General features: G+C 40.7%; 1 protein-coding gene across 14 annotated transcripts in view; it reads left to right on the top strand.

Annotated features, from left to right (window-relative positions):
- The first annotated feature begins 91 nt into the window (after positions 1–91).
- Positions 92–19,262, top strand: part of DROSHA (drosha ribonuclease III) — a 119,584-nt gene continuing 100,413 nt past the window's right edge. For 2 of the 14 annotated variants that reach the window (XM_082724511.1, XM_082724513.1), the window contains exons 1-8: positions 99–273; positions 1,394–1,523; positions 2,421–2,486; positions 3,481–4,314; positions 8,291–8,383; positions 14,061–14,171; positions 14,404–14,635; positions 18,325–18,466. In XM_082724511.1, coding sequence (XP_082580637.1) covers positions 2,467–2,486; positions 3,481–4,314; positions 8,291–8,383; positions 14,061–14,171; positions 14,404–14,635; positions 18,325–18,466 — 1,432 coding nt within the window. In that variant the 5' untranslated portion in view covers positions 99–273; positions 1,394–1,523; positions 2,421–2,466. Of the gene's footprint in view, positions 278–1,393; positions 1,524–2,420; positions 2,487–3,480; positions 4,315–8,290; positions 8,384–14,060; positions 14,172–14,403; positions 14,636–18,324; positions 18,467–19,262 lie in introns of all 14 variants that reach the window. The other 12 variants (XM_082724514.1, XM_082724518.1, XM_082724507.1 and 9 more) reach the window with 9 other exon arrangements.

Below are 19,262 nucleotides of genomic sequence, written 5' to 3' on the forward strand. Positions count from 1 at the left end.
TTGGAAGACGCAGAGGGCAGGGGGCGGGGGCCCGGACGCTTTACGAAGGTGATTGGCTTAAGTGTCCATCGCTCTCGTGGACGCGCCAATCACCGAGCACAAGGCGCTGAGGAAAGCCCAAGAGCTTTCTCTGTCGCGGTCCAGCTTTCTGAGGTTTGCTTTTTAATTTCCTCGATTTCCTGTTCCGGAGGCGCGGGTGGCGCTATGGTCTTGGCGGCTGCAGGATAAGCCTGGCTTTGCTTTGACGGCAACCTCGCGGCCCGAGGGACTTTTGTAGGTAAAAAGGGGCAACTTGTGGGTGTTGGAACAGGGAACCTTTCCGGGTGTCCGGTTTAAACGGGGCTGGAGTCCGGGGCTGGGGCGACAGGCGCCTTTAAGTTAAGGTCGGGCAGCCCCTCTAAAGATCTGCAGCTAAGAGCAAAAAAGCGACCCTAGGCCCGAATCCCGCAGACAAATAGAAGTAAAAAATGCGGCCTTTCATTCATTTGTGGAGCGCTTGCGGTGGTCCAGACCTGGGGCCGCCCGGGTCTCGGAGCGGAGGGAGACCGTGAGCCCAGCGCTTGCCTCGTGGGGCTCCCAGTCTGGCGGGAGATGCAAACAGGGAAACGCAATTACGGATCAGCTGGACGAAGGTGACTGGTTTGGGGATGCAAGTGGGGGAAAGGGTGTTCTTAATATCGTAGGCACGCTTTGCAACTCTTTTCAACATAGACTGATGTTCCTGGACGTGTTAACTATGCGAAACAGCTCCCTCGGCTTCCCTCCTTCCATACAGCAAGCTAGGAGTAGACAGACGCAGAAAATAAGTGTTTTCGCAGTTGCAGTGAATTCCTTGACTTTTGGCTTTGAATTAAAGTTTGCATCCGTAGCACAGTCTGACTGTGCCTTCAGTATATCAGTTTCATAATCAGTGTTTTCAGGTATTCTCTCTATAGAAACATCCCTGGGGATCTAATCCTGAAAGTTCAACTATTGCACACTGTTACAAGTGGCGGTGATCCTGTTTCCCGCCTCTAGGTTCAACACACTCCTTTGCGTTCCCTAGATCCCGTGCATACCTCTTTTCTCTTTTTTCTTGGTTATTGCCTTATTTATTTATTTATTTTTAAAGATATGTTGTGTTTTTTTGTTTTTTGTTTTCTTTTTTTTTTTTTTTAAGTGGATTCATTCCTTGAGTCTTGCAGGCTGTGTGTCCTACTCAACATTGAGTCCACAGGGCCTGCCACATGTGTGGGCTCATTGAATATCCCATGAATCTGAAAAGGCCTACTCTTTGGTTTTGGTAATGCAGATATGTCATGGGTATATGTGAAAGGGAAATGTACAATAGCAACATAGAAACCTATGCCATTGGTGAGATAGTAAACATTTGTTGACCACCTACTATGTGCAGGATGTTCTGCCAGGGGCTGTGAAGGATACAGAAATGACTATGAATCAACCCATGTCCTCAAGGAGCTAATACTCTAGTGGAGGAGGAGTTAGAAATGTGCACACATGACCATAATATGAGACAGCTTCTGGTAAGTGATGTAAAAGAAGTAAGTAAGTCTAGAGGGAATGGGATTACTTTCTAAAGGGCACTAGGAAAGTCTTCACAAAAGACGTGGCAACTTATGTAGGTAGGTGAAATGCAGTGGACAGATTCATAGAGCAGGGGATTTTAGAAGAGTGGGAGCGAAGAGCAAGCTGGGTGATAGTACTTGGTATGTTAGGCAACTGGGAAGATCTGGGGTGATAGGCACTTCATAGGGAAGGTGATGGAGGATAAGCCTGGAAGAAGTTGGGTCCAGGTTATAGAAGACCTTAAATGCTAAGCGTTAGATTCTGTTGGCCATGAGCCGTGAGTAGCCTATGGTGGCAAGATCAACTATGTAGGTCTGAGGTTTATCATGAAGGCCTTAGACTGATAATAATCATAAATCAGATATTATTTGATGCCAACTAGTTACTAGGCACACTGAATGATACAGCTAGATAATTTGACATTACTTTTTTGAACCTTTTAAAAATCTACCTTAAGCCTAGTGGTAAAACTTTTAGTTAGATAGACTTTAGGAAGGTGCTTCTACATTAAAATTTTTTGCATTTAATATTTATTTGAGTTTTTAAAATATTTGCTGAAGCTTAAGCATTTGGAAAGTCATGCACAGTCACAGCATTTTTCCCTAGAAAGCTGAGGATGAAATCAAGGATAACTTGTGTTTACAAATTATAGTTATATTTGAATTTGACCGCTAGTCTCATTGTGATAAAGACATCTTAACAGTTAGTTGTAAACATTAATTTGGGGGATATACTCTTAATATTGTTGGTATGCTTATTGCGTTGTGAGAATGTAAAATCAGCATTAAGATAATTGCAGGCATTAGCAGTTTGGGTAACATTTTTATGTCTCTTTTATTCTTCTTGACCTCTAGTGCTTATGTTCTCTGTGGAAGATGTGATATATCCAGACAGTACGTCATGATGCAAGGCAATACGTGGTGAGTGGTGTGACTGTAATGGTGGGGGTTTTGTGACAGCAGAGAGAAGAGCAAACACTGGCACTGGAGCCTAGGGTGTGGGAGGGATTTTGATATGTGTGGAGCGGAAGAAATGTGTTCATGTGGGCCATGTTCATGGCTAGGAACACGCCAGAGCCCTACCCTGATGGAGCTTATAGTTCTGAGGGGCAGCCAGATGTGAAAGGTGGAATGAGGTAACTAGTTGGTGAATTGTGATTTACTATAGAACCTGCCAAGAAGCAGCGCAGAGTGTGATAGGGGGAACCTGACGAAGGCCTGGTGGGTGGCAATAGTGATTGTACAAAGGCCAGCAAGGGTGTTATTATTGTAGCCAGGGAAGAAATGATGGTGTGAAGTGGATGAAATCAGGAAATATTTATATGAAGAGAAGTGACGGAGATTTAAAGTAAATTTTTGGCTAAAGGGGCTAAGGGAAGAAAAGTTACCAGATAATTCCCTCGTGTATGATTTGAGGACCAATAAACGCTATTATATTGAGATAGGAAACACTAAAAGAGGAGCCAGTGGTATTGTCTTAGAGGGGGGAGGTTATTAATTCCTTGTAGGACCTGTTGTGTTGCATTTATGGAGTCTCTGCTGAGTGGAGGAAAGTGAAGACGAAGATGCTGGTGCAGATGTAGACATGGAGAGAATGTGGGGTGTGTGGGTGGGATGATGTGGCAAGGTTCAGATTTTTGGGGAGCCTGAGCACAGACAGAACAGCAAATAATTTAACAGAATTTAACATTCTGAAGGATGACAGAAGCCAGGGACTGAGACCAGGGAAGAAGAGTTTATTGGCTGTGAGGAGTTTGAGGTATTACAGAGAACGCAGCGTCAGATGGGTGGACTAATCCAGTGGCTGAAGGGGTCTCTTGGTTGCTCGGGAAGGTGCTCAGGCGTTTCTGAAACCCTGTTGATGGTGAGTGTTCGGTTCTTTTTCCTTTTTCTCTTTTTCTTATCTCCCTCAAAGTCATAGAATGTCGTTCCACCCAGGACGAGGGTGTCCCCGAGGGCGAGGAGGACATGGAGCCAGACCCTCAGCCCCAGCCTTCAGGCCCCAAAATCTGAGACTGCTTCACCCTCAGCAGCCTCCTGTGCAATATCAATACGAACCCCCAAGTGCCCCTTCTACCACGTTCTCAAACTCTCCAGCCCCCAATTTTCTGCCTCCACGACCAGACTTTGTCCCCTTCCCTCCTCCCATGCCTCCATCAGCCCAAGGGCCTCTTCCCCCCTGCCCTATACGGCCCCCTTTTCCAAACCACCAGATGAGGCCCCCCTTCCCCGTGCCTCCCTGTTTTCCTCCTATGCCGCCACCAGTGCCCTGTCCTAATAACCCCCCAGTCCCTGGAGCACCTCCTGGACAAGGCACTTTCCCCTTCATGATGCCCCCTCCTTCCATGCCCCACCCCCCACCCCCTCCAGTCATGCCACAGCAGGTCAATTATCAGTACCCTCCAGGATACTCACACCATAATTTCCCACCTCCCAATTTTAATAGCTTCCAGAACAACCCCAGTTCTTTCCCGCCCAGTGCTAATAATAGCAGTAGTCCTCATTTTAGACACCTCCCTCCGTACCCACTCCCAAAGGCTCCCAGTGAGAGAAGGTCCCCAGAAAGGCTCAAGCACTATGAGGATCACAGGCACCGGGATCACAGTCACGGGCGAGGCGAGAGGCACCGGTCCCTGGATCGGCGGGAACGAGGCCGAAGTCCTGACAGGAGAAGACAAGACAGCCGCTGCAGATCAGATTACGACCGAGGGAGAACGCCTTCCCGTCACCGGAGCTATGAGCGGAGCAGGTAAAGCCCGTGTGTTCTTAGTGAACCGCAGAGGTCCATTTGGCTTTCTCAGAAAACCAAACCAAAATGGTCCAGCAGTGCATTTTTGATTTATAAAGGGAAGAAAGCATGTTTGGGATTGTTTTGAAGAGGAAGAGACAACTGACAAAGTAGTTGATGTCAGAGAAGCCACTTTTGAAAAGCATTTCAAAAGTATCATTGTAGATTCATTGCCATGGGTGTAAGCTGATTACTCTGCATAATACAGCTGACATTTTAATATGATCTATGAAGGTTCACATACTGCTTTTTCGTGTTTTTTTTGCATTATCATATTTATTTTTGTTCAGTGTGATCACTGTATCAGGTTAAAGCACCTGAGTTCTTTTGGAACTGATCTGTGTATGGTATTAGGAATTGAATTAGTTAAGCTGAACTTGCTTTCTGGCTTTTAGGATAAGTGGAAGTTTATTGTACATAGTTGCCTTCTTGCTCTATTTCCTTGTAAAATGCAATAACGTTGGTTACAAAGTTTTCAAAATAGTTTTTAATTTGATTTTTTTGCATTGAAATGTATTCATACTGAGGAAAGTTGTATTTGAAAAATACTGTTTCATTCCAGATCACATTCATTTTTTTCAAGAGACCAAATATTTGTACCAGATATATGTAAGAAAGTAAGGTTTCCAGCAGGCATTTCTAAACTGGGACTCATAGATGGGTTTATAGAAATGCTGTGAAGTTATATGCCGATTTTTATGTGTCTGCGTTTTTCTGTAAGTAAAGTGGTACCTTACAGCAGAGTCTCAAGACTTTTCTCCAAAAGTCCAAGAACCAGTGGTTTAGATGGAAAAATAAAACTATGTAGATAACAATTGTACCAAATAATTTGTACCTTCAGTGAATCTTGACATTGTTGAAGCTTTCCATTTGTCGAGCTAGCTGTGGTACTTCTTTTGTCCCCTGTGATGTGTTTACCTTCATTGTCCTATGGAACTTCTGTGCTGAAAGTGTTTGAGCTCCCCAACCCAGGTCACTTCACCATGTGGGCTTGTGGAGAGCTGGTCTTGGCTCCTGTGGAATCGGTTCACTTCTCAGTTTCTACATTTTTCTCATGGCTGTTGATTTTCAAGGTAATGACTGAACATTTTGCCAATTAATGGTAGTAGTCATTCTCAGTCCTGAAAAGAGTGACTAGTGCTTAGAAGGTTTGGAAGGAAAATGTGTTATTTCCTCTTCCTGATGCCCAGTGGAAGGTAGAAGGGAACTTATTTCTTGCAGAGATAACTGATTTCTGGTGGGTCAGACCTGGCTGAGAGTTGATAGACTCTAAAAAATCTTTTCAGTGTGAATGACTGTTTCTAGTCAGTTTTGTCCTTAATTTTTTTCTGGTGGACTAATTGGCAAAGGTCTATGATAGTTTATTTTATAATTTTATGGTAAAAATCTCAACTGGAAAGTGCTAATAGTTTTCTTTAGACTTTGAAATGATTGTTAATAATCCTGTTTCTGGGGAAACACTTTGCTGTGGACTTCAACATTCTAGAAGGGCACTCCTTGCACGCCGCCCCCCCCCCCCCCATTTTGGGCTGCTGCAGTTAGAGGAATTTTTAGGACTCTGCTGTAAAAATCCTAAATTCTGGAATCAGGCTTAAACTTGGAGCTATGTGTTTATTTAAAGAACGTTATGTCCTGTCACCTGAGGATCTCTACTGGTAAGTGAAATCAAGTGCCACTGAATCTGCATTATCCCAAACCACAGCTCTTTTACATAGAAAAGACCTGCTTAGGCAGTTAGCTCATCTTTCTACATGGCCTTTATTTCTGTTGGAATTGCTTTGTAATGCACTTAGGTGTCTGCCTTGGAGCTGCCTTAGCATCAGGGCCACATTGTAGTCAGCTCCCTTTGAGGTCTTAGAGTGTCAGTTGTCTGTCTTATATAGAATGTTTCTGTGAAAAAAAAAAAAGGGGGGCACAGGATGTCCTAGTATAACTTCTAGAAGTATATTGGAGAAAACCAAAACGTCACAAATTTGTGCATTAGATCGTGTTAATTTTATGTAAATTCTGTGGTCTGTCATCTGGTGACTTCTCTGCTTGCTTCTTAGGATAAGTCTGTCCTTTTTCAGATCCCATCTTCCTTCTTTTTCGCCTCTAAAATATGGTTAAATACTAATTACGAGATTGTTTCAGGACAAACTATTTCCAGAGGAAGTTTGTGAAGAAGTGGGTGTGTGTATTTGTTACCAGGGAAGATCGAGGTTAGTCTGGGGAATGGGAAAAGAAACAGCCACAGATGCATTGTACTAAGCATGCTGTTCTGCAGTGTTGGTGGGGTCAGTGCAGTGGTTTCCCAGAACTGAGTGGGGCTAATGCACAATAATCCCCATAGCTGTCCTGGTGAGTACAATGTGTGGCCACTGGAGAGCTAGTATTATGTACTAAGGAATATCTGGATGCTTGCAGACAATGAAGAGTCGTTGGAAAAGTAACCCAAACATTGTTTTTCTTGCTTTACATGGGTTCATTATATAGTCTTATTAATGTGCTTTATATTTACATTGGCCTCCTTAGTTTATATCCACTCCAACGTAGCAATCATTGTCAGAAGTGTCGTTCTCAAATGAAAAATTCTGTTGCCTAGATGTTAAAATACAAACAAAAAATTAGGGATGTCCTTTCAGTTGAGTGTTTACTTGGGAATATAGGCAATCAATCTTTTCGGCCACCATGCCATTACACATTGCATTTTATTTGTCATGTGGTACCACTCACTACTTGGGATTTTACTGCTTAAAAGTAAGCTGTAATTTTATTTATTAATTTTTTTAAAGGAATCTCTACACCCCATGTGGGGCTCAAACCCCAGGAGCGGGAGTTTCATATTCTACTGACTGAGCCAGCCAGGGACCTCAGTAAACTAATTTTAGAAGTGTATGAGATAAAGAATGTGGAATCCCAAGCTCAGGCTACTTTATTTTGGATAGCCGGTGTATACCTGAGGCTTATACACATGTCAGAGGGAATCTTTCTTGAGGAGAGATGATCTTTAAGTGAAAAAACAATTTCTGCTTTAATATCTACACAGTCGATCATTTTTGTAAGCTTTGCTTTTCAGTATATTTACATTTCTTCTATTTGGCAATAGGTTGGGGGATGTTTTTGAGTTCAGACCTATTTGTAGTCTTCTTGCTGGACCCTGGCTACTATGACTTTTTTTTTCTTTTTCTTTTTTTTTTTCATTCTAAGATTGGGTGGTTATTTCCCTTAGATTTAGTTCTGATTTAAACTCTCTATATAGAGTTCCAAGTTTTATTCCAGATCCTTATTGCACTTATTAAATAGACTCAGAAGTTATTATTGTTATCATTATTAAATTCCCACTTTACATCGAAAGGTTTTAAAATCCCTCATTCTATTTTATGTTGCATAAACCCAGTGTCTCCATATAGAGTTGTTTCCAGATGAAAACAGCATATTAAGGTGAAGTGACTTATAGTCTCATGGCTAGGTATCAGGGATACCTAGAACTGTATAACTCAGGCCTCTAACCTGTAAGAGTTTAGAACTCTTCAATTGTAGAACTTTATCTTAATTTTCCCAATAAGAGTTTTAATTTACATTTATTTGATGGATGAAATTGAGAGTTTTCTTGAAATGACTAGGCATTAGAATCCTTGAAACTTTTCCCTGTAGGTTAAACAACTGAGGATTGGTTGGTTGGACCATCTGGAGAGAAGATTATCATAAATCCCTTTGCTGCTTAGCATCAAGTATGACTTCTTTCTTTAAAGAAAACAACAAAAAATGTCCAAGTTAATTTCTGTAAAGTGAAAAGCGCCTTAATCCTTTAATAAATATGAATAAACATGTCCCATAGAGAATAGTGCCTGAAAATTTTGTGAGGTCCATTTATTTAGAAGGTGAATTTAGTGAAAAGAGATGGTGTTTTTGAGTCTTTCTGTTGAAAACAGCTCTGTGTCTTAATTCCTTTAAGAGAGCGGGAACGGGAGAGACACAGGCACCGGGACAGCCGAAGATCACCATCTCTGGAAAGGTCCTACAAAAAAGAGTATAAGAGATCTGGAAGGTAAGCAAGGAGTTGACACTGAAAGAAGTCCTAGATCTCCTTGAATTAGGTTTTGTGCTTATACATAACATCATCAAATCTTCAAAGTAGCCTAAGAGTCTATCCAAAATGCCCTGTGAAAAGCTAAATCAGCTAGTAACTTAAAAACCTTTACTTTCAAGATGTATTGAAGACGCACAAGAAAAATCTTGATAGATTTCCAAAAAATCAGAAATTTTACAGGTCACTTTTTCTGGCCTCAATTGCTATAAAACTATATACACATTAATAATTTAAGGTGTAAAAAAAGGAAACTTGGGAATTCATAATTATGCTCTTAAATTTACTTGTTTCAGAAAAAAATAAAACAAAACAAAACTCCAGTCACATTTTATTTAGAAGAACAACACTGAGATTGTTGTAAACCAAAATCTATAGGGTGTAACCAGTTCTATATCAAGAGGTAAAATTTGTGGACCTATAATCAAGAACAGCACTCTGGAGTCTGATAGATTAGGGGTCAGTTATTCTCCCAATTTTGGTATTAGGCAGAATTATCTAACCATTTGAAGCCTCAGTGTCTTTGTCTAAAATAAGAACAGTTACACTTGCTTTATTGAGTGGCTAGTAGTCATTGAGATAATACATGTAAAAACACTTAGAACTGGATCCAGAGTTAGTACCAAATAAATGATAACTATGTATGTATATATTTTATATGTAGGATTATATGTAATATATATAAATATGTTTATATAATTATCATCTGATTACTTGGCTCTACATATTGGTAGAGTATAAGAAATGCAGAAAAAGGGATTTAAAAATAAAAAAATTAATGAAATAGCAAACAGAACTATAGCACTATAACAATATTTGGAAGTAAATGCAAGACTTCTTTGAAAGGTCATATGATTTATAAAGTAGCAAATCAGGAAAAGAAAAACGACATTCCAGTAGGTAGAAGAAAGAATGGATCATAAGAATGAAGGGGATTTAGGGTGCCAGGTTGGCTCAGTTGGTTACGAGACTATCTTTGGCTCAGGCCCCGATCCCAGGGTCCTAGGATCGAGCCTCACATCGGGCTCCTTACTCATTGGGGAGCCTGCTTCTCCCTTTCCCTCTACCTGCTACTCTGTCTGCTTGTTCTCTCTCTGTGTCAAATAAATAAATAAATAAATTTTAAAAAATGAAGGGGATTTAAAAATTCTCATATGTTGGTTTAAGTACAGATGCTATATTTACAAAATTTAAAAACTTGGTTGTGATGCACTGATTTCAATGAAAGCAGATACTACAAATCACTTAAGCAAAAAGTGTATTAGGCTAGTAACTGGAAAAAATTGACAAAGTTGTATATATACCATGTCCAAAAAAGTTTTAGACCATTCTAGAACATTGATGAAGATGGAAGGTGAGCTCAGCTCATGGTGTGATGCCCAAAAAACCGACCTGGCAAAATGTTAGTAACCTAATGGAAAGAAAACTACAAAACCATCTTTCTTATGAATATGGATATGAAAATACTGATTAGTATATTAGCCAGTTGTTTTTAGTAGCATGCTAAATAATAGTTTACTCCAAGATTCCATGGGTAAATTGGTTAGTATTAGGAGATCTATAACTAATTCTTTTTTTTTTTTTTTTTTTTTTAAGATTTTAAAAATTATTTGACAGAGACAGCAAGAGAGAGAACACAAGCTTAACGACTGAGCCACCCAGGCACCCCTATAATTAATTCTCTGTGTCAAAACCTGTAGAGTTATCTCAGTTCCTATTTATTTGGTATTTAAAATAGAACCAGCATCCTCTTATAAATAGAAGACTTGGTAAACTAGGTATATAAACAGACTTCTCTAACATGATGGAGAATATCATCTTATGATGAAGCTGATTGACACCATCTAAGAAGAGCCAGATTTAGTGTTTAAACCTTTCAGTCCTTTCCATACAAGTTAGGAAAAAGATGCAGTTCCATTGCCTATCACTGTCACCTAACAAGAAGTGAACAAAAAACATTGCAATCATGTGTGTCCCAGGTATTGATTGGTGTGAGTGATACCAGTCATTCACAAGAGTCCCCACTTTAGGAATGAGAAAGTTAAGTGCCATGAGAAATACTTTTGATAGAGCAATTACACGTGGCTCTGGTAACACAATAGTGTGAGCTCAGTCTCGGGAAGTCATAGAAAAATCCAAATTTTACCTCTTTTTACAGTTGATACTTGAAGTGTTATAGGAATGCATTAGGGAAAGGGATGGAAGAGGGAGAAAAAAGCACATGTGTGAAGGTTGCAGTGTAACCAAGTGCTCTGAGAAGGTCAAGCCTGGATGTTGGGAAATGAGTTTACATGGCTTTTGTGGTAATTCGTACAAGTGATTGTGCCTAGATCAGTGCAGTGACAGTGGTAATGGGGAACGGTAGAGGCAACTGAGTAGTACTATCTCAGTACTGACTGAGATAGGGTCAGTAGGATAACTGATGGTGAGGGCAGAGTCAGCAGCCATCACTTGAGATCTCCTGCTCCCCATGGTGGGTGGTGAGCACTAGGAAGGATGCAAGATGAGTATAGTTTGGGCATGTGGAGTTTGAGAATCTGTGAGCCAACCAAGTGGAATTATGTGGTAGTTAATTGGATACATAGGTGTAAAGTTAAGTATAAGTAAGTTAACTTACATAGGTGTAAGTTAAGTATTTCCTAGGTGGAAATACTAAATGGCAGGGATTAGATGAGAGTTACAAGGAAGAGTTTGTTCAGAGTAAGGCCCTTTGGAGGAGATGCTAAGGACAGGGGAGAAAAGAAGCCAGATATGAAGGACCTCAAACCATTGAGGGCCCATTAGAGGTTGGTGATTATTAATGTAGAGTGCTGGAAATCTCTTTGGTTTAGTGGTTTCTTCTCCAATGCCCAGTAGCTTGTGGAGAAGGCAGAGGCTTGGATTCTATGAGTTTCAATTAATGCAGAGGATGAGAAATTAAAATCAGAGATGTAAATACTGTAAAGGAGGAAAACTTACAGTTTGTAGTATAGCTTGTTGTGAAGAAACAAGTTCAAGTTTGGATTTGAATTTTGGAGTGCCTGAGACACTTAACCTAAACCTAAACTATTTTGCTCCTGTTTTGAAATGACCCTCTCAAAGTGTTAAAAAAAATATTAATTGATATTCACAACAGACAACTCTGACCATCCATCATTCAAGACACCTGCCTCAAGAGGAGTGGAGTGAGGATAGTTTTGTCCCTGTTTCTTGGCATAAACATTTGGTGGGATTTTAGTACATGTCAAAATGTCTGTGTGAAACAACTGTATTAGCATTTAACTATCACTTAATAGCTTTGTGATATTGGGCAAGTGATGCAGTTCATAATTCTGTTTCCTCTGCAGGAGATGTTCATATCTGCCTCATAGGATTCTTCTAAGGATTAAATGTGTCAGTAAATTGCTTAGCAGAGTGTTGGGCTTGCAGTGAGCACTAAAATAAACACACAAACTAACCAACCCATACTAGTAGAAGCTAAGAGTTGGCCATTTTTAGCTAATGGTATTAGCAGGAAAATTCAAGAGGCTCAGCTAAGAAACAGAATTAATTCACTGAAGTTGACAATTATAAAAGAAATATACCAAAATTAATATGCTTCCTAAATACTGGAAACATCTAAGAAAATGTAGTGGCGAAAAAATGTAGGTTCGCTCTAGAAAATAAACTAAAATTAAATATCTTAATAAGCTTAAAAAATACATAGATCAGTGTGAAGAAAGCTAGAAATGTAGCTAACGACAAGATGGTGTAAATGCATGGAGGCATTCCATATTCCCACAGTGGAAGTGGAGGCAGTGTTGTGAAAAATACCAGTTTTCTTCAAATAATCCATGATTTTAATGTAACTTCGGTTGAACTACTAGTTTTAAAACTTTACAATGACTCCAGTTCTTCTTTGGAATAGAAGTGAGAATAATGAAGAAGAATAATTATGCTGGGATACTTAGTTTAGTGGAATCAAAATGTTCAATACACAGAATAATTTAAACGATTTGATGTGGGTATAAAATACCCCAAGTATTGAGCAACATTCAAATAATATGAAAATTTACATTTATCGTAAAATTATTTCAAGTCCGAGGAGAACTGATGGGACAATTGATAAACCATATGGAGGAAAAAAAGGAAATTAGATTTCTGTCTTCTATTTTGGAGAGGTAGGATAAAAAAGTTTAATGTTAAGAAGTAACTGAAGGAAATAAAGAATATTTATTTAACTTTGGGATGGGAAGTATTCCAAACATTACACTAAGGCAGGCAGCATAAGCAAAAATTCTCTAGACTTGGGTGTGTAAGTTATATGTAGCTATGACAGAATTAAAAGGAAGACAGAAAACTGAAAGAGGTTGCATTCCATTGACAGAGGGCAGTTATCTTAATCAAAAACCTTTTTCAATGAATAAAGAAGACTATATTTCTAATTTTAACAAAACTGGCATAGCATATGATTGGGATGTTCATAAAGAAAGTGAACATGAAACATTATTTCAGTAGTGATAAAAAAATTATACATTCTTTGTGTGGAATATTTTGACAGGTGTACAAAGGACACAAGTGTGATTCACAGTAGCATTTATGATGGCAAAAAAAAAAAAGGTAACAGTCTAAATGACTCTGATTAGATTTGTTAAATTATGGTCACATATATACATAAAAGAACAGTATGTGCCTATTATAAAACTGGTTCAGGTATGGATGCATTGAAATAGAAGGGTATTCCTGATTTTCTTTTGAGTGAGAAAGCAGGCTATAGAGTTCCTTTTTTTTTTTGTTAAACTGTGTGTGTCTTTATATATAGTCCTGTATCTATATGTTTTACCATATTTGTGAAATGTAGTGAGTGGTTATCTCGGAGTGGTTTTATGGGTGAGTTATTTTATTTTTGTTAATACTTTAGTAGCTTTCTACAGTGGATGTAAATATACATTGTATGGTAACTTCTGGTAACAAAATTAATGATGTACATTGTAACATTTAGAAGTTAAGTCAGTAAATAATCAACGTATGTAATCTTTCTAATCATCCACCCATTCTCCCCTCCACCCTCACACACTCCTGTCATAAAATCAGAAGTTAGTGGTAGAGTTGATGTGAGTAGTGAATCCATGACTTTGATCCGATTGTAAGCTTTCTTGGATGATAGTGACTTTGCTAGTTGTGGCTGCAAAGGATGCCCTCAGAGCACTGATACAGCAGTTACTGTCCATGGCTGCATTCTCAGGGTCTGTGTGGTTGCATTTAAATTTTTGGATCTTACGTTAAAATCTGTCCTGTAGGTTTTTCTCTCTAAACATATCCATAGGATGGGCCTTTGCATATTTCAAGCAGAAATTCAAGGATATTGAGCTGCTTTTATACTTTTTAATTGAGTTAATATTAATCTGTGCAGGGATCAGAATTAGACAGAGTGGTGGTTCACTAATGAGTAACCCAAGTGTGGGCTTCCAGAGAGGTGGTTGGGGAGGATAAAACAGGTTCACCCTTGCTTGATGGTCCTCAGGCTCAGTTTATTGGCTGAGCTAAAACCATGTGTTGTGCAGCCTTTCTTCTTTCTTGGCAAAGCAAGCTGTGGAAGACTCAAAACGAGTATTCTCGTTGCTGAGATTGTCTGTATGTGGAGATTTTCCAATATTTCCGAAATATCCTTCTCTTCTAGGAGTTACGGTTTGCCGGTTGTCCCTGAACCTGCTGGATGCACACCAGAATTACCTGGGGAGATTATTAAAAATACAGATTCTTGGGCCCCACCCCCGGAGACTGTGAATCAGTAAGTAGATCTGGGGTAGGGCCTGGGAATTTGTATTTTTAAACAACTAACTTCAGGTGATTCTGATGCCATCAGACTAGTGTTCAGGAATCACTGGTTTAACAAAAATAAATACGGTGGTTTGGTATGGCCTTTTTATTTGAGGTAAAACATGAACTAAGTAGTTGAAATAGAATCATTTTACAACATAAGAACATTTTAAATAATTAGCATCCTTTGCCTCCTTTTAAAGTCGCTCCCCAAGTAGGGAGAAAAAGAGAGCTCGTTGGGAGGAAGAAAAAGACAGATGGAGTGACAGCCAGAGCACTGGCAAAGAGAAGAATTATACCTCAATAAAGGAAAAAGAGCCGGAGGAGACACTGCCTGACAAAAATGAGGAAGAGGAAGAAGAACTTCTTAAACCTGTGTGGATCCGCTGCACCCACTCAGAAAACTACTACTCCAGTGACCCCATGGATCAGGTGGTAGGTCTGAGAAGCTATAGACCAGGGTTTCTCAATTTTGGCACCTTTGGCATTTGGAGTCGGATAATTCTTTGGTGGGGCCCGCCCGTGCATTGTAAGATGTTGAGCAGCGTCTCTGGGCTGTATGCATGGGATGCCAGTAGGACCCCTCCGCGCTTGTGATGCCGAAGCTGTCTTCAGATGCTGCCAGGTGGCCCCTCCTCCCCTCCCCAGTTGAGAACCACTGCTGTAGACCAAAGTTGTTTTATACAACCAAATGCAAGAGTGCTGCAGTAGATTAATTAAAGTATCTCTTCATTCTGCATTCTTATTTGCTAGTCTTGATACTGGTGGTGTGATCAGCTCTCACACATAACTACTGTATGCAGTTTGTGGTTATGTGTTTATGTGTATCTTTTCCCCCGCAAAATGGGAAATAAGAATTTGAGTTTGTCTCTTATAAGTCTGTCCTTGACCAAAGATAACCATGGGAAGTTTTCCTATGCATGTTGGCTGCCTTTGTGGAAGCAGGGATCGTCACCCGTCACCCTTTCTGGGCTTGTGAGAGATTCAGTGCACTTGCTGCTCAAGGCGAGGCTCCCGGCCTTGGTAGCCCACTCTCTCATTCCTGTATCCAACTCCACGACCTCCTCTTTCATATGCTCTTCTCTTTTTCCTTTTTTTCCATTCCATTCCATTTCCTTTTATCTCCATTTTATTTTTGGTCACCCTCTTTTTTAGTCTCTTTCTCCTGGGAGGTGTTATGACTCCATCCCACTAGTTTAGGCCTGTTTGCCACAGGTAGACCCGGGGTAATGCTCACTGATTAAATGGATGAGTGGAGGAATGATCATCTACTGGTTTGGGAGGTGAGAAGTTACAGATGTCTGATTTAGTAGATGGGGCTAGATAAAAAAGCATTCTCTTTGGAATTTTGTGAATTCCTAGCTTCTACTTGGCCTGGGATGTTATCTACAGGGAACTTAAAAGTACTCTCTTATCTTAGGAAAAAAGAATTTGAGAGATCTCATGGTGGTGTGTGTGGTCTTCTGTTTGGTAAACTAGAGCAGGGTTTTAAGTCGTGGTTCATGTGATGCAGGAAGGGGAAAGCTTACATGCTGAGCGCCTTCATGGTGCTGCAGCTTTACTCGTGCTTCCCCCATCACCTCACTTCATCCTCAAAACATGACTGGAAAGAAGGTATCTGTCGGTTAAGAATGTGGGTGTGACTCATGCTTGACTAATCGTGACTTAAAGAAGCGGCGTTTATTTCTCTCAAGTTGTCTGGAGGGACATGGTGGCTGGTGTTCATTCATGGCAGGGCTCTTGGTTGACATCTGCTGCCTCTGGAGAGGCCATCCCGTGCCTGGGATGGCCCCAGGCATCGTCTTTACACACTTCCATCCAAACATAGGATGCAGGGATCGTGTGGGGTAGGGCCTTCCTCCAGGAACTTGCTCGGAGCTCGTGTGGATCTTGTCTTCCATCTCTTTCCCCCAGCTACATCTTAGGTCTTTCCCAGGGTTTCGTTTTCCTTTGCTGCTGTAATAAATTTCCACAGACTTCGTGGCCCACCACAGCACACATTTATTAGCTCACAGCTTTGTAGGTCAAAACTCAAACGTATGTCTTACTGGCTAAACCAAGGTGTCAGCAAGGCTGTGTTCCTTTCTGGAGAGAATCTGGTTTCTTGCTCTCTCAGGTAGTTAGCAGAGTTGAGTTCCTTGTGGCGATGGGACAGAGGTCCTTGTTCACTTGCTGGCTGGCTGGTGCAGGTTGCTTCCAGCTTCTGTGGGCTGTGTGCATCCCTTGGCTCATGGATCCCTTCCTTCGTCTTCAGAACGAGCAAGTGCAGGTCGAGTGTCTCCTGTGTGTTGAGAATCTCCTGACTCTTCTTTCAACTGCACCTCTCACTACTGTTGGGACAGGTTTCCCGCTCTTAAGGGCTCTTGTTAGATTGAGCCTGCCCAGATTATCTGGGATAATCTCCTCTTCCCAAATTCTTTAATCACATCTGCAGAGGTTTTTTTGCCACATAAGGTAACATCTTTGGTTCTGGGGGATTAGGACAGAGACATCTTTGAGGGTCAGAGGGACTCTGGCTGAGCCTACTTTTCCTGAGACCAGGAATTCTCTACCCAAATCTGAAGGGAATCATGGTTCTTTTAGCAAGGAAGAGGGAGAATGGCTGCCATGGATATTAATATCTTTAAAATAGGGGCACATGGGTGGCTCAGTGGGTTAGGCCGCTGCCTTCAGCTCGGGTCATCGTCTCGGGGTCCTGGGATCGAGTCCTGCATCGGGCTCTCTGCTCAGCAGGAAGCCTGCTTCCCCTTTTCTCTGCCTGCCTCTCTGTCTGCTTGTGATTTCTCTCTGTCAAATAAATAAATAAAATCTTAAAAAAAAAAATCTTTAAAATAACAAAGGTGAAGACATTGAGGCTCAAAGAGCTTAAACAGGCATAGCTTTTTTTCCTTCTACTTTTATGGGTATATTAAAACTGGTGTAGAAGGAAAACTAATAAACTAGAAGCCCAACATTGACCTTTGTGTTTTGTCTTCTGGTGTAGAGAGGTAGAAAAATGTCAACTAGCCTAGATTTGCCGATGTCGGTAATGAGTTGAGGCTTTGAAAAAGCAATACCTCTTTCGGGACAGCCAGATTTTAGGATTCTCTTTAGTTTGCTTTTTATGTCTGGTAGGTCTGGCCCTTACATTTTCAAAATTACTAAGTTGAAGAGTATGGCATTTAAAGTGATTTCAACCTAGGAAGAGAGAGTGGGGCAAAGTGGAGAATTTCCTCTAGACACGCATTGTGGAACCCTGTGTTTGTGGAGTGTATGCGCATGTGCGTGTGTGTCTGTGTCCCTGTATTTATGGGGCGTATGTGTGTGGGGGAGGATATAAAAGATGTTAACTTCTTCCTTTTTTTTTTAAAGCTTCTAGTTATTTATTACAGAGAGAGGGAGTGCGCAAGTGAGGGGAGGGGCAGAGGGAGGAGAGAGAGAATCTTGAGCAGACTCTATGCTCAGCTCAATCTCATGGCCCTGAGATCATGACTTGAGCTGAAACCAAGAGGCAGATTCTTAACTGAGCCACGCAGGTACTCCTGTCTTTGGCACTTAGATGCTACCAAGATGTTCCTTTTTAAAATTTTTTTTTTAATTTGAATATAGTTGACAATATTACATTGGTTTCAGGTGTGCAACACACAACCTGTTTCCCTTATGTTATGCTCAAAAGTGTAGCTATCACCACCTGTCACCATGTGATAGTATCACAATGTCATTGACTGTATTCCCTATGCTGTGTCTTTTATACCTGTGATTTCTTTATTCCACAGGATATTTATAGTAGATATTTTTAGTAGTGGGAAAGTGTATGTTCCATAGGAGAGTGTCAGCTATCATGATATCCTGTGTGGGGCAGGGGTCATGATTTATTTTGTCATATCAGAAGGGCATAAATGAACAGTTCTTATGTTTTTCAGTGTTGGCAGAGTGCATTTTCATGAGGATTGTGTTAGCCATAAATGTTGTATGTGCTTCAGAACACCATTGCCAGTATTAGGAATTTTGTTTTTAAAAGTTTGTTAAGTTGAAGGAGATGGCATCTTGCTGTTACAAATCCTTGATTATTTGTGAAGTCCTATGTCTCTTTGGTATGGCTATTGTTGATGTAGTTCCTAATATTGATCCTTTCTTTTTCAAAGGGGGATTCTACTGTGGTTGGAACAAGTAGGCTGCGTGACTTATACGATAAATTTGAGGAAGAGCTGGGGAGTAGGCAAGAAAAGGCCAAAGCCGCTAGACCTCCGTGGGAGCCTCCTAAGACGAAGCTAGATGAAGATTTGGGTGAGTCACCAATTTTGGACCAACTTCTAAACCAAGACCCTGGACTCTTGTTATTGCTGAAACCTTGACTTTGGAGATGAGTTCTTGAGAGTCACACATTGAAATTTCTTCTTTCATCTTATTTTCCTTAATTATGGTCAGCAAAAAACTTAACAATGGAACTTTCTCTTTTTTGATATTATTTTTCCTTACTTAATAAGAGATCTCATTTGCAGGGCATGTTAACAGTCATGTCCCTTATAGAATTGTCTAGTCTTAGAATCAGAAGGGACCATAGACCAGCCTCCCCACCAAAAGCAGGAGCCTGTTAACCCCAACTCTGTGCCTGTGCCACTCATGGACAGGCATTCTGTGTGGCCCTCTCCACTGCCAGGGGGCTCCTGCTTTGATGAGGAAATGCTAGTGCTAGGCCAGCTCTGATCGAAGGTTTCTCTCAACTCACACGGATACTTTCCGTAATTTTCTCATATGGTGGTCTATTTTTCCATGTGTATTCTGAGGTTTTAAGTAGATGCTAAGACCTTTGAGGATAGAAATTGCTTTTTACCACTTTGAGGCCTTAGCCCCTAACAGAAAGCGAGTCACAGATGAGGCATCCACTATGCCTTTTCCATGTTCTTTGGCTCTCATCTGCATCCTCATTGTGTCTCCCAGCTGAAAGGTAGTGTCCACGCTGGGCAAAAACACTGATGAAACCAGCTGGCCTGGGTTCAAATCCCTGCTCTACCACTTGGTATGTGACCTTAGATAAATGATTTAATCTCTCTGTGCCTTACTTTTCTCATCTGTAAAAGAA

This window comes from Mustela nivalis, assembly GCF_964662115.1.
Source record: "Mustela nivalis genome assembly, chromosome: 3".
Lineage (NCBI taxonomy): Eukaryota > Metazoa > Chordata > Mammalia > Carnivora > Mustelidae > Mustela > Mustela nivalis.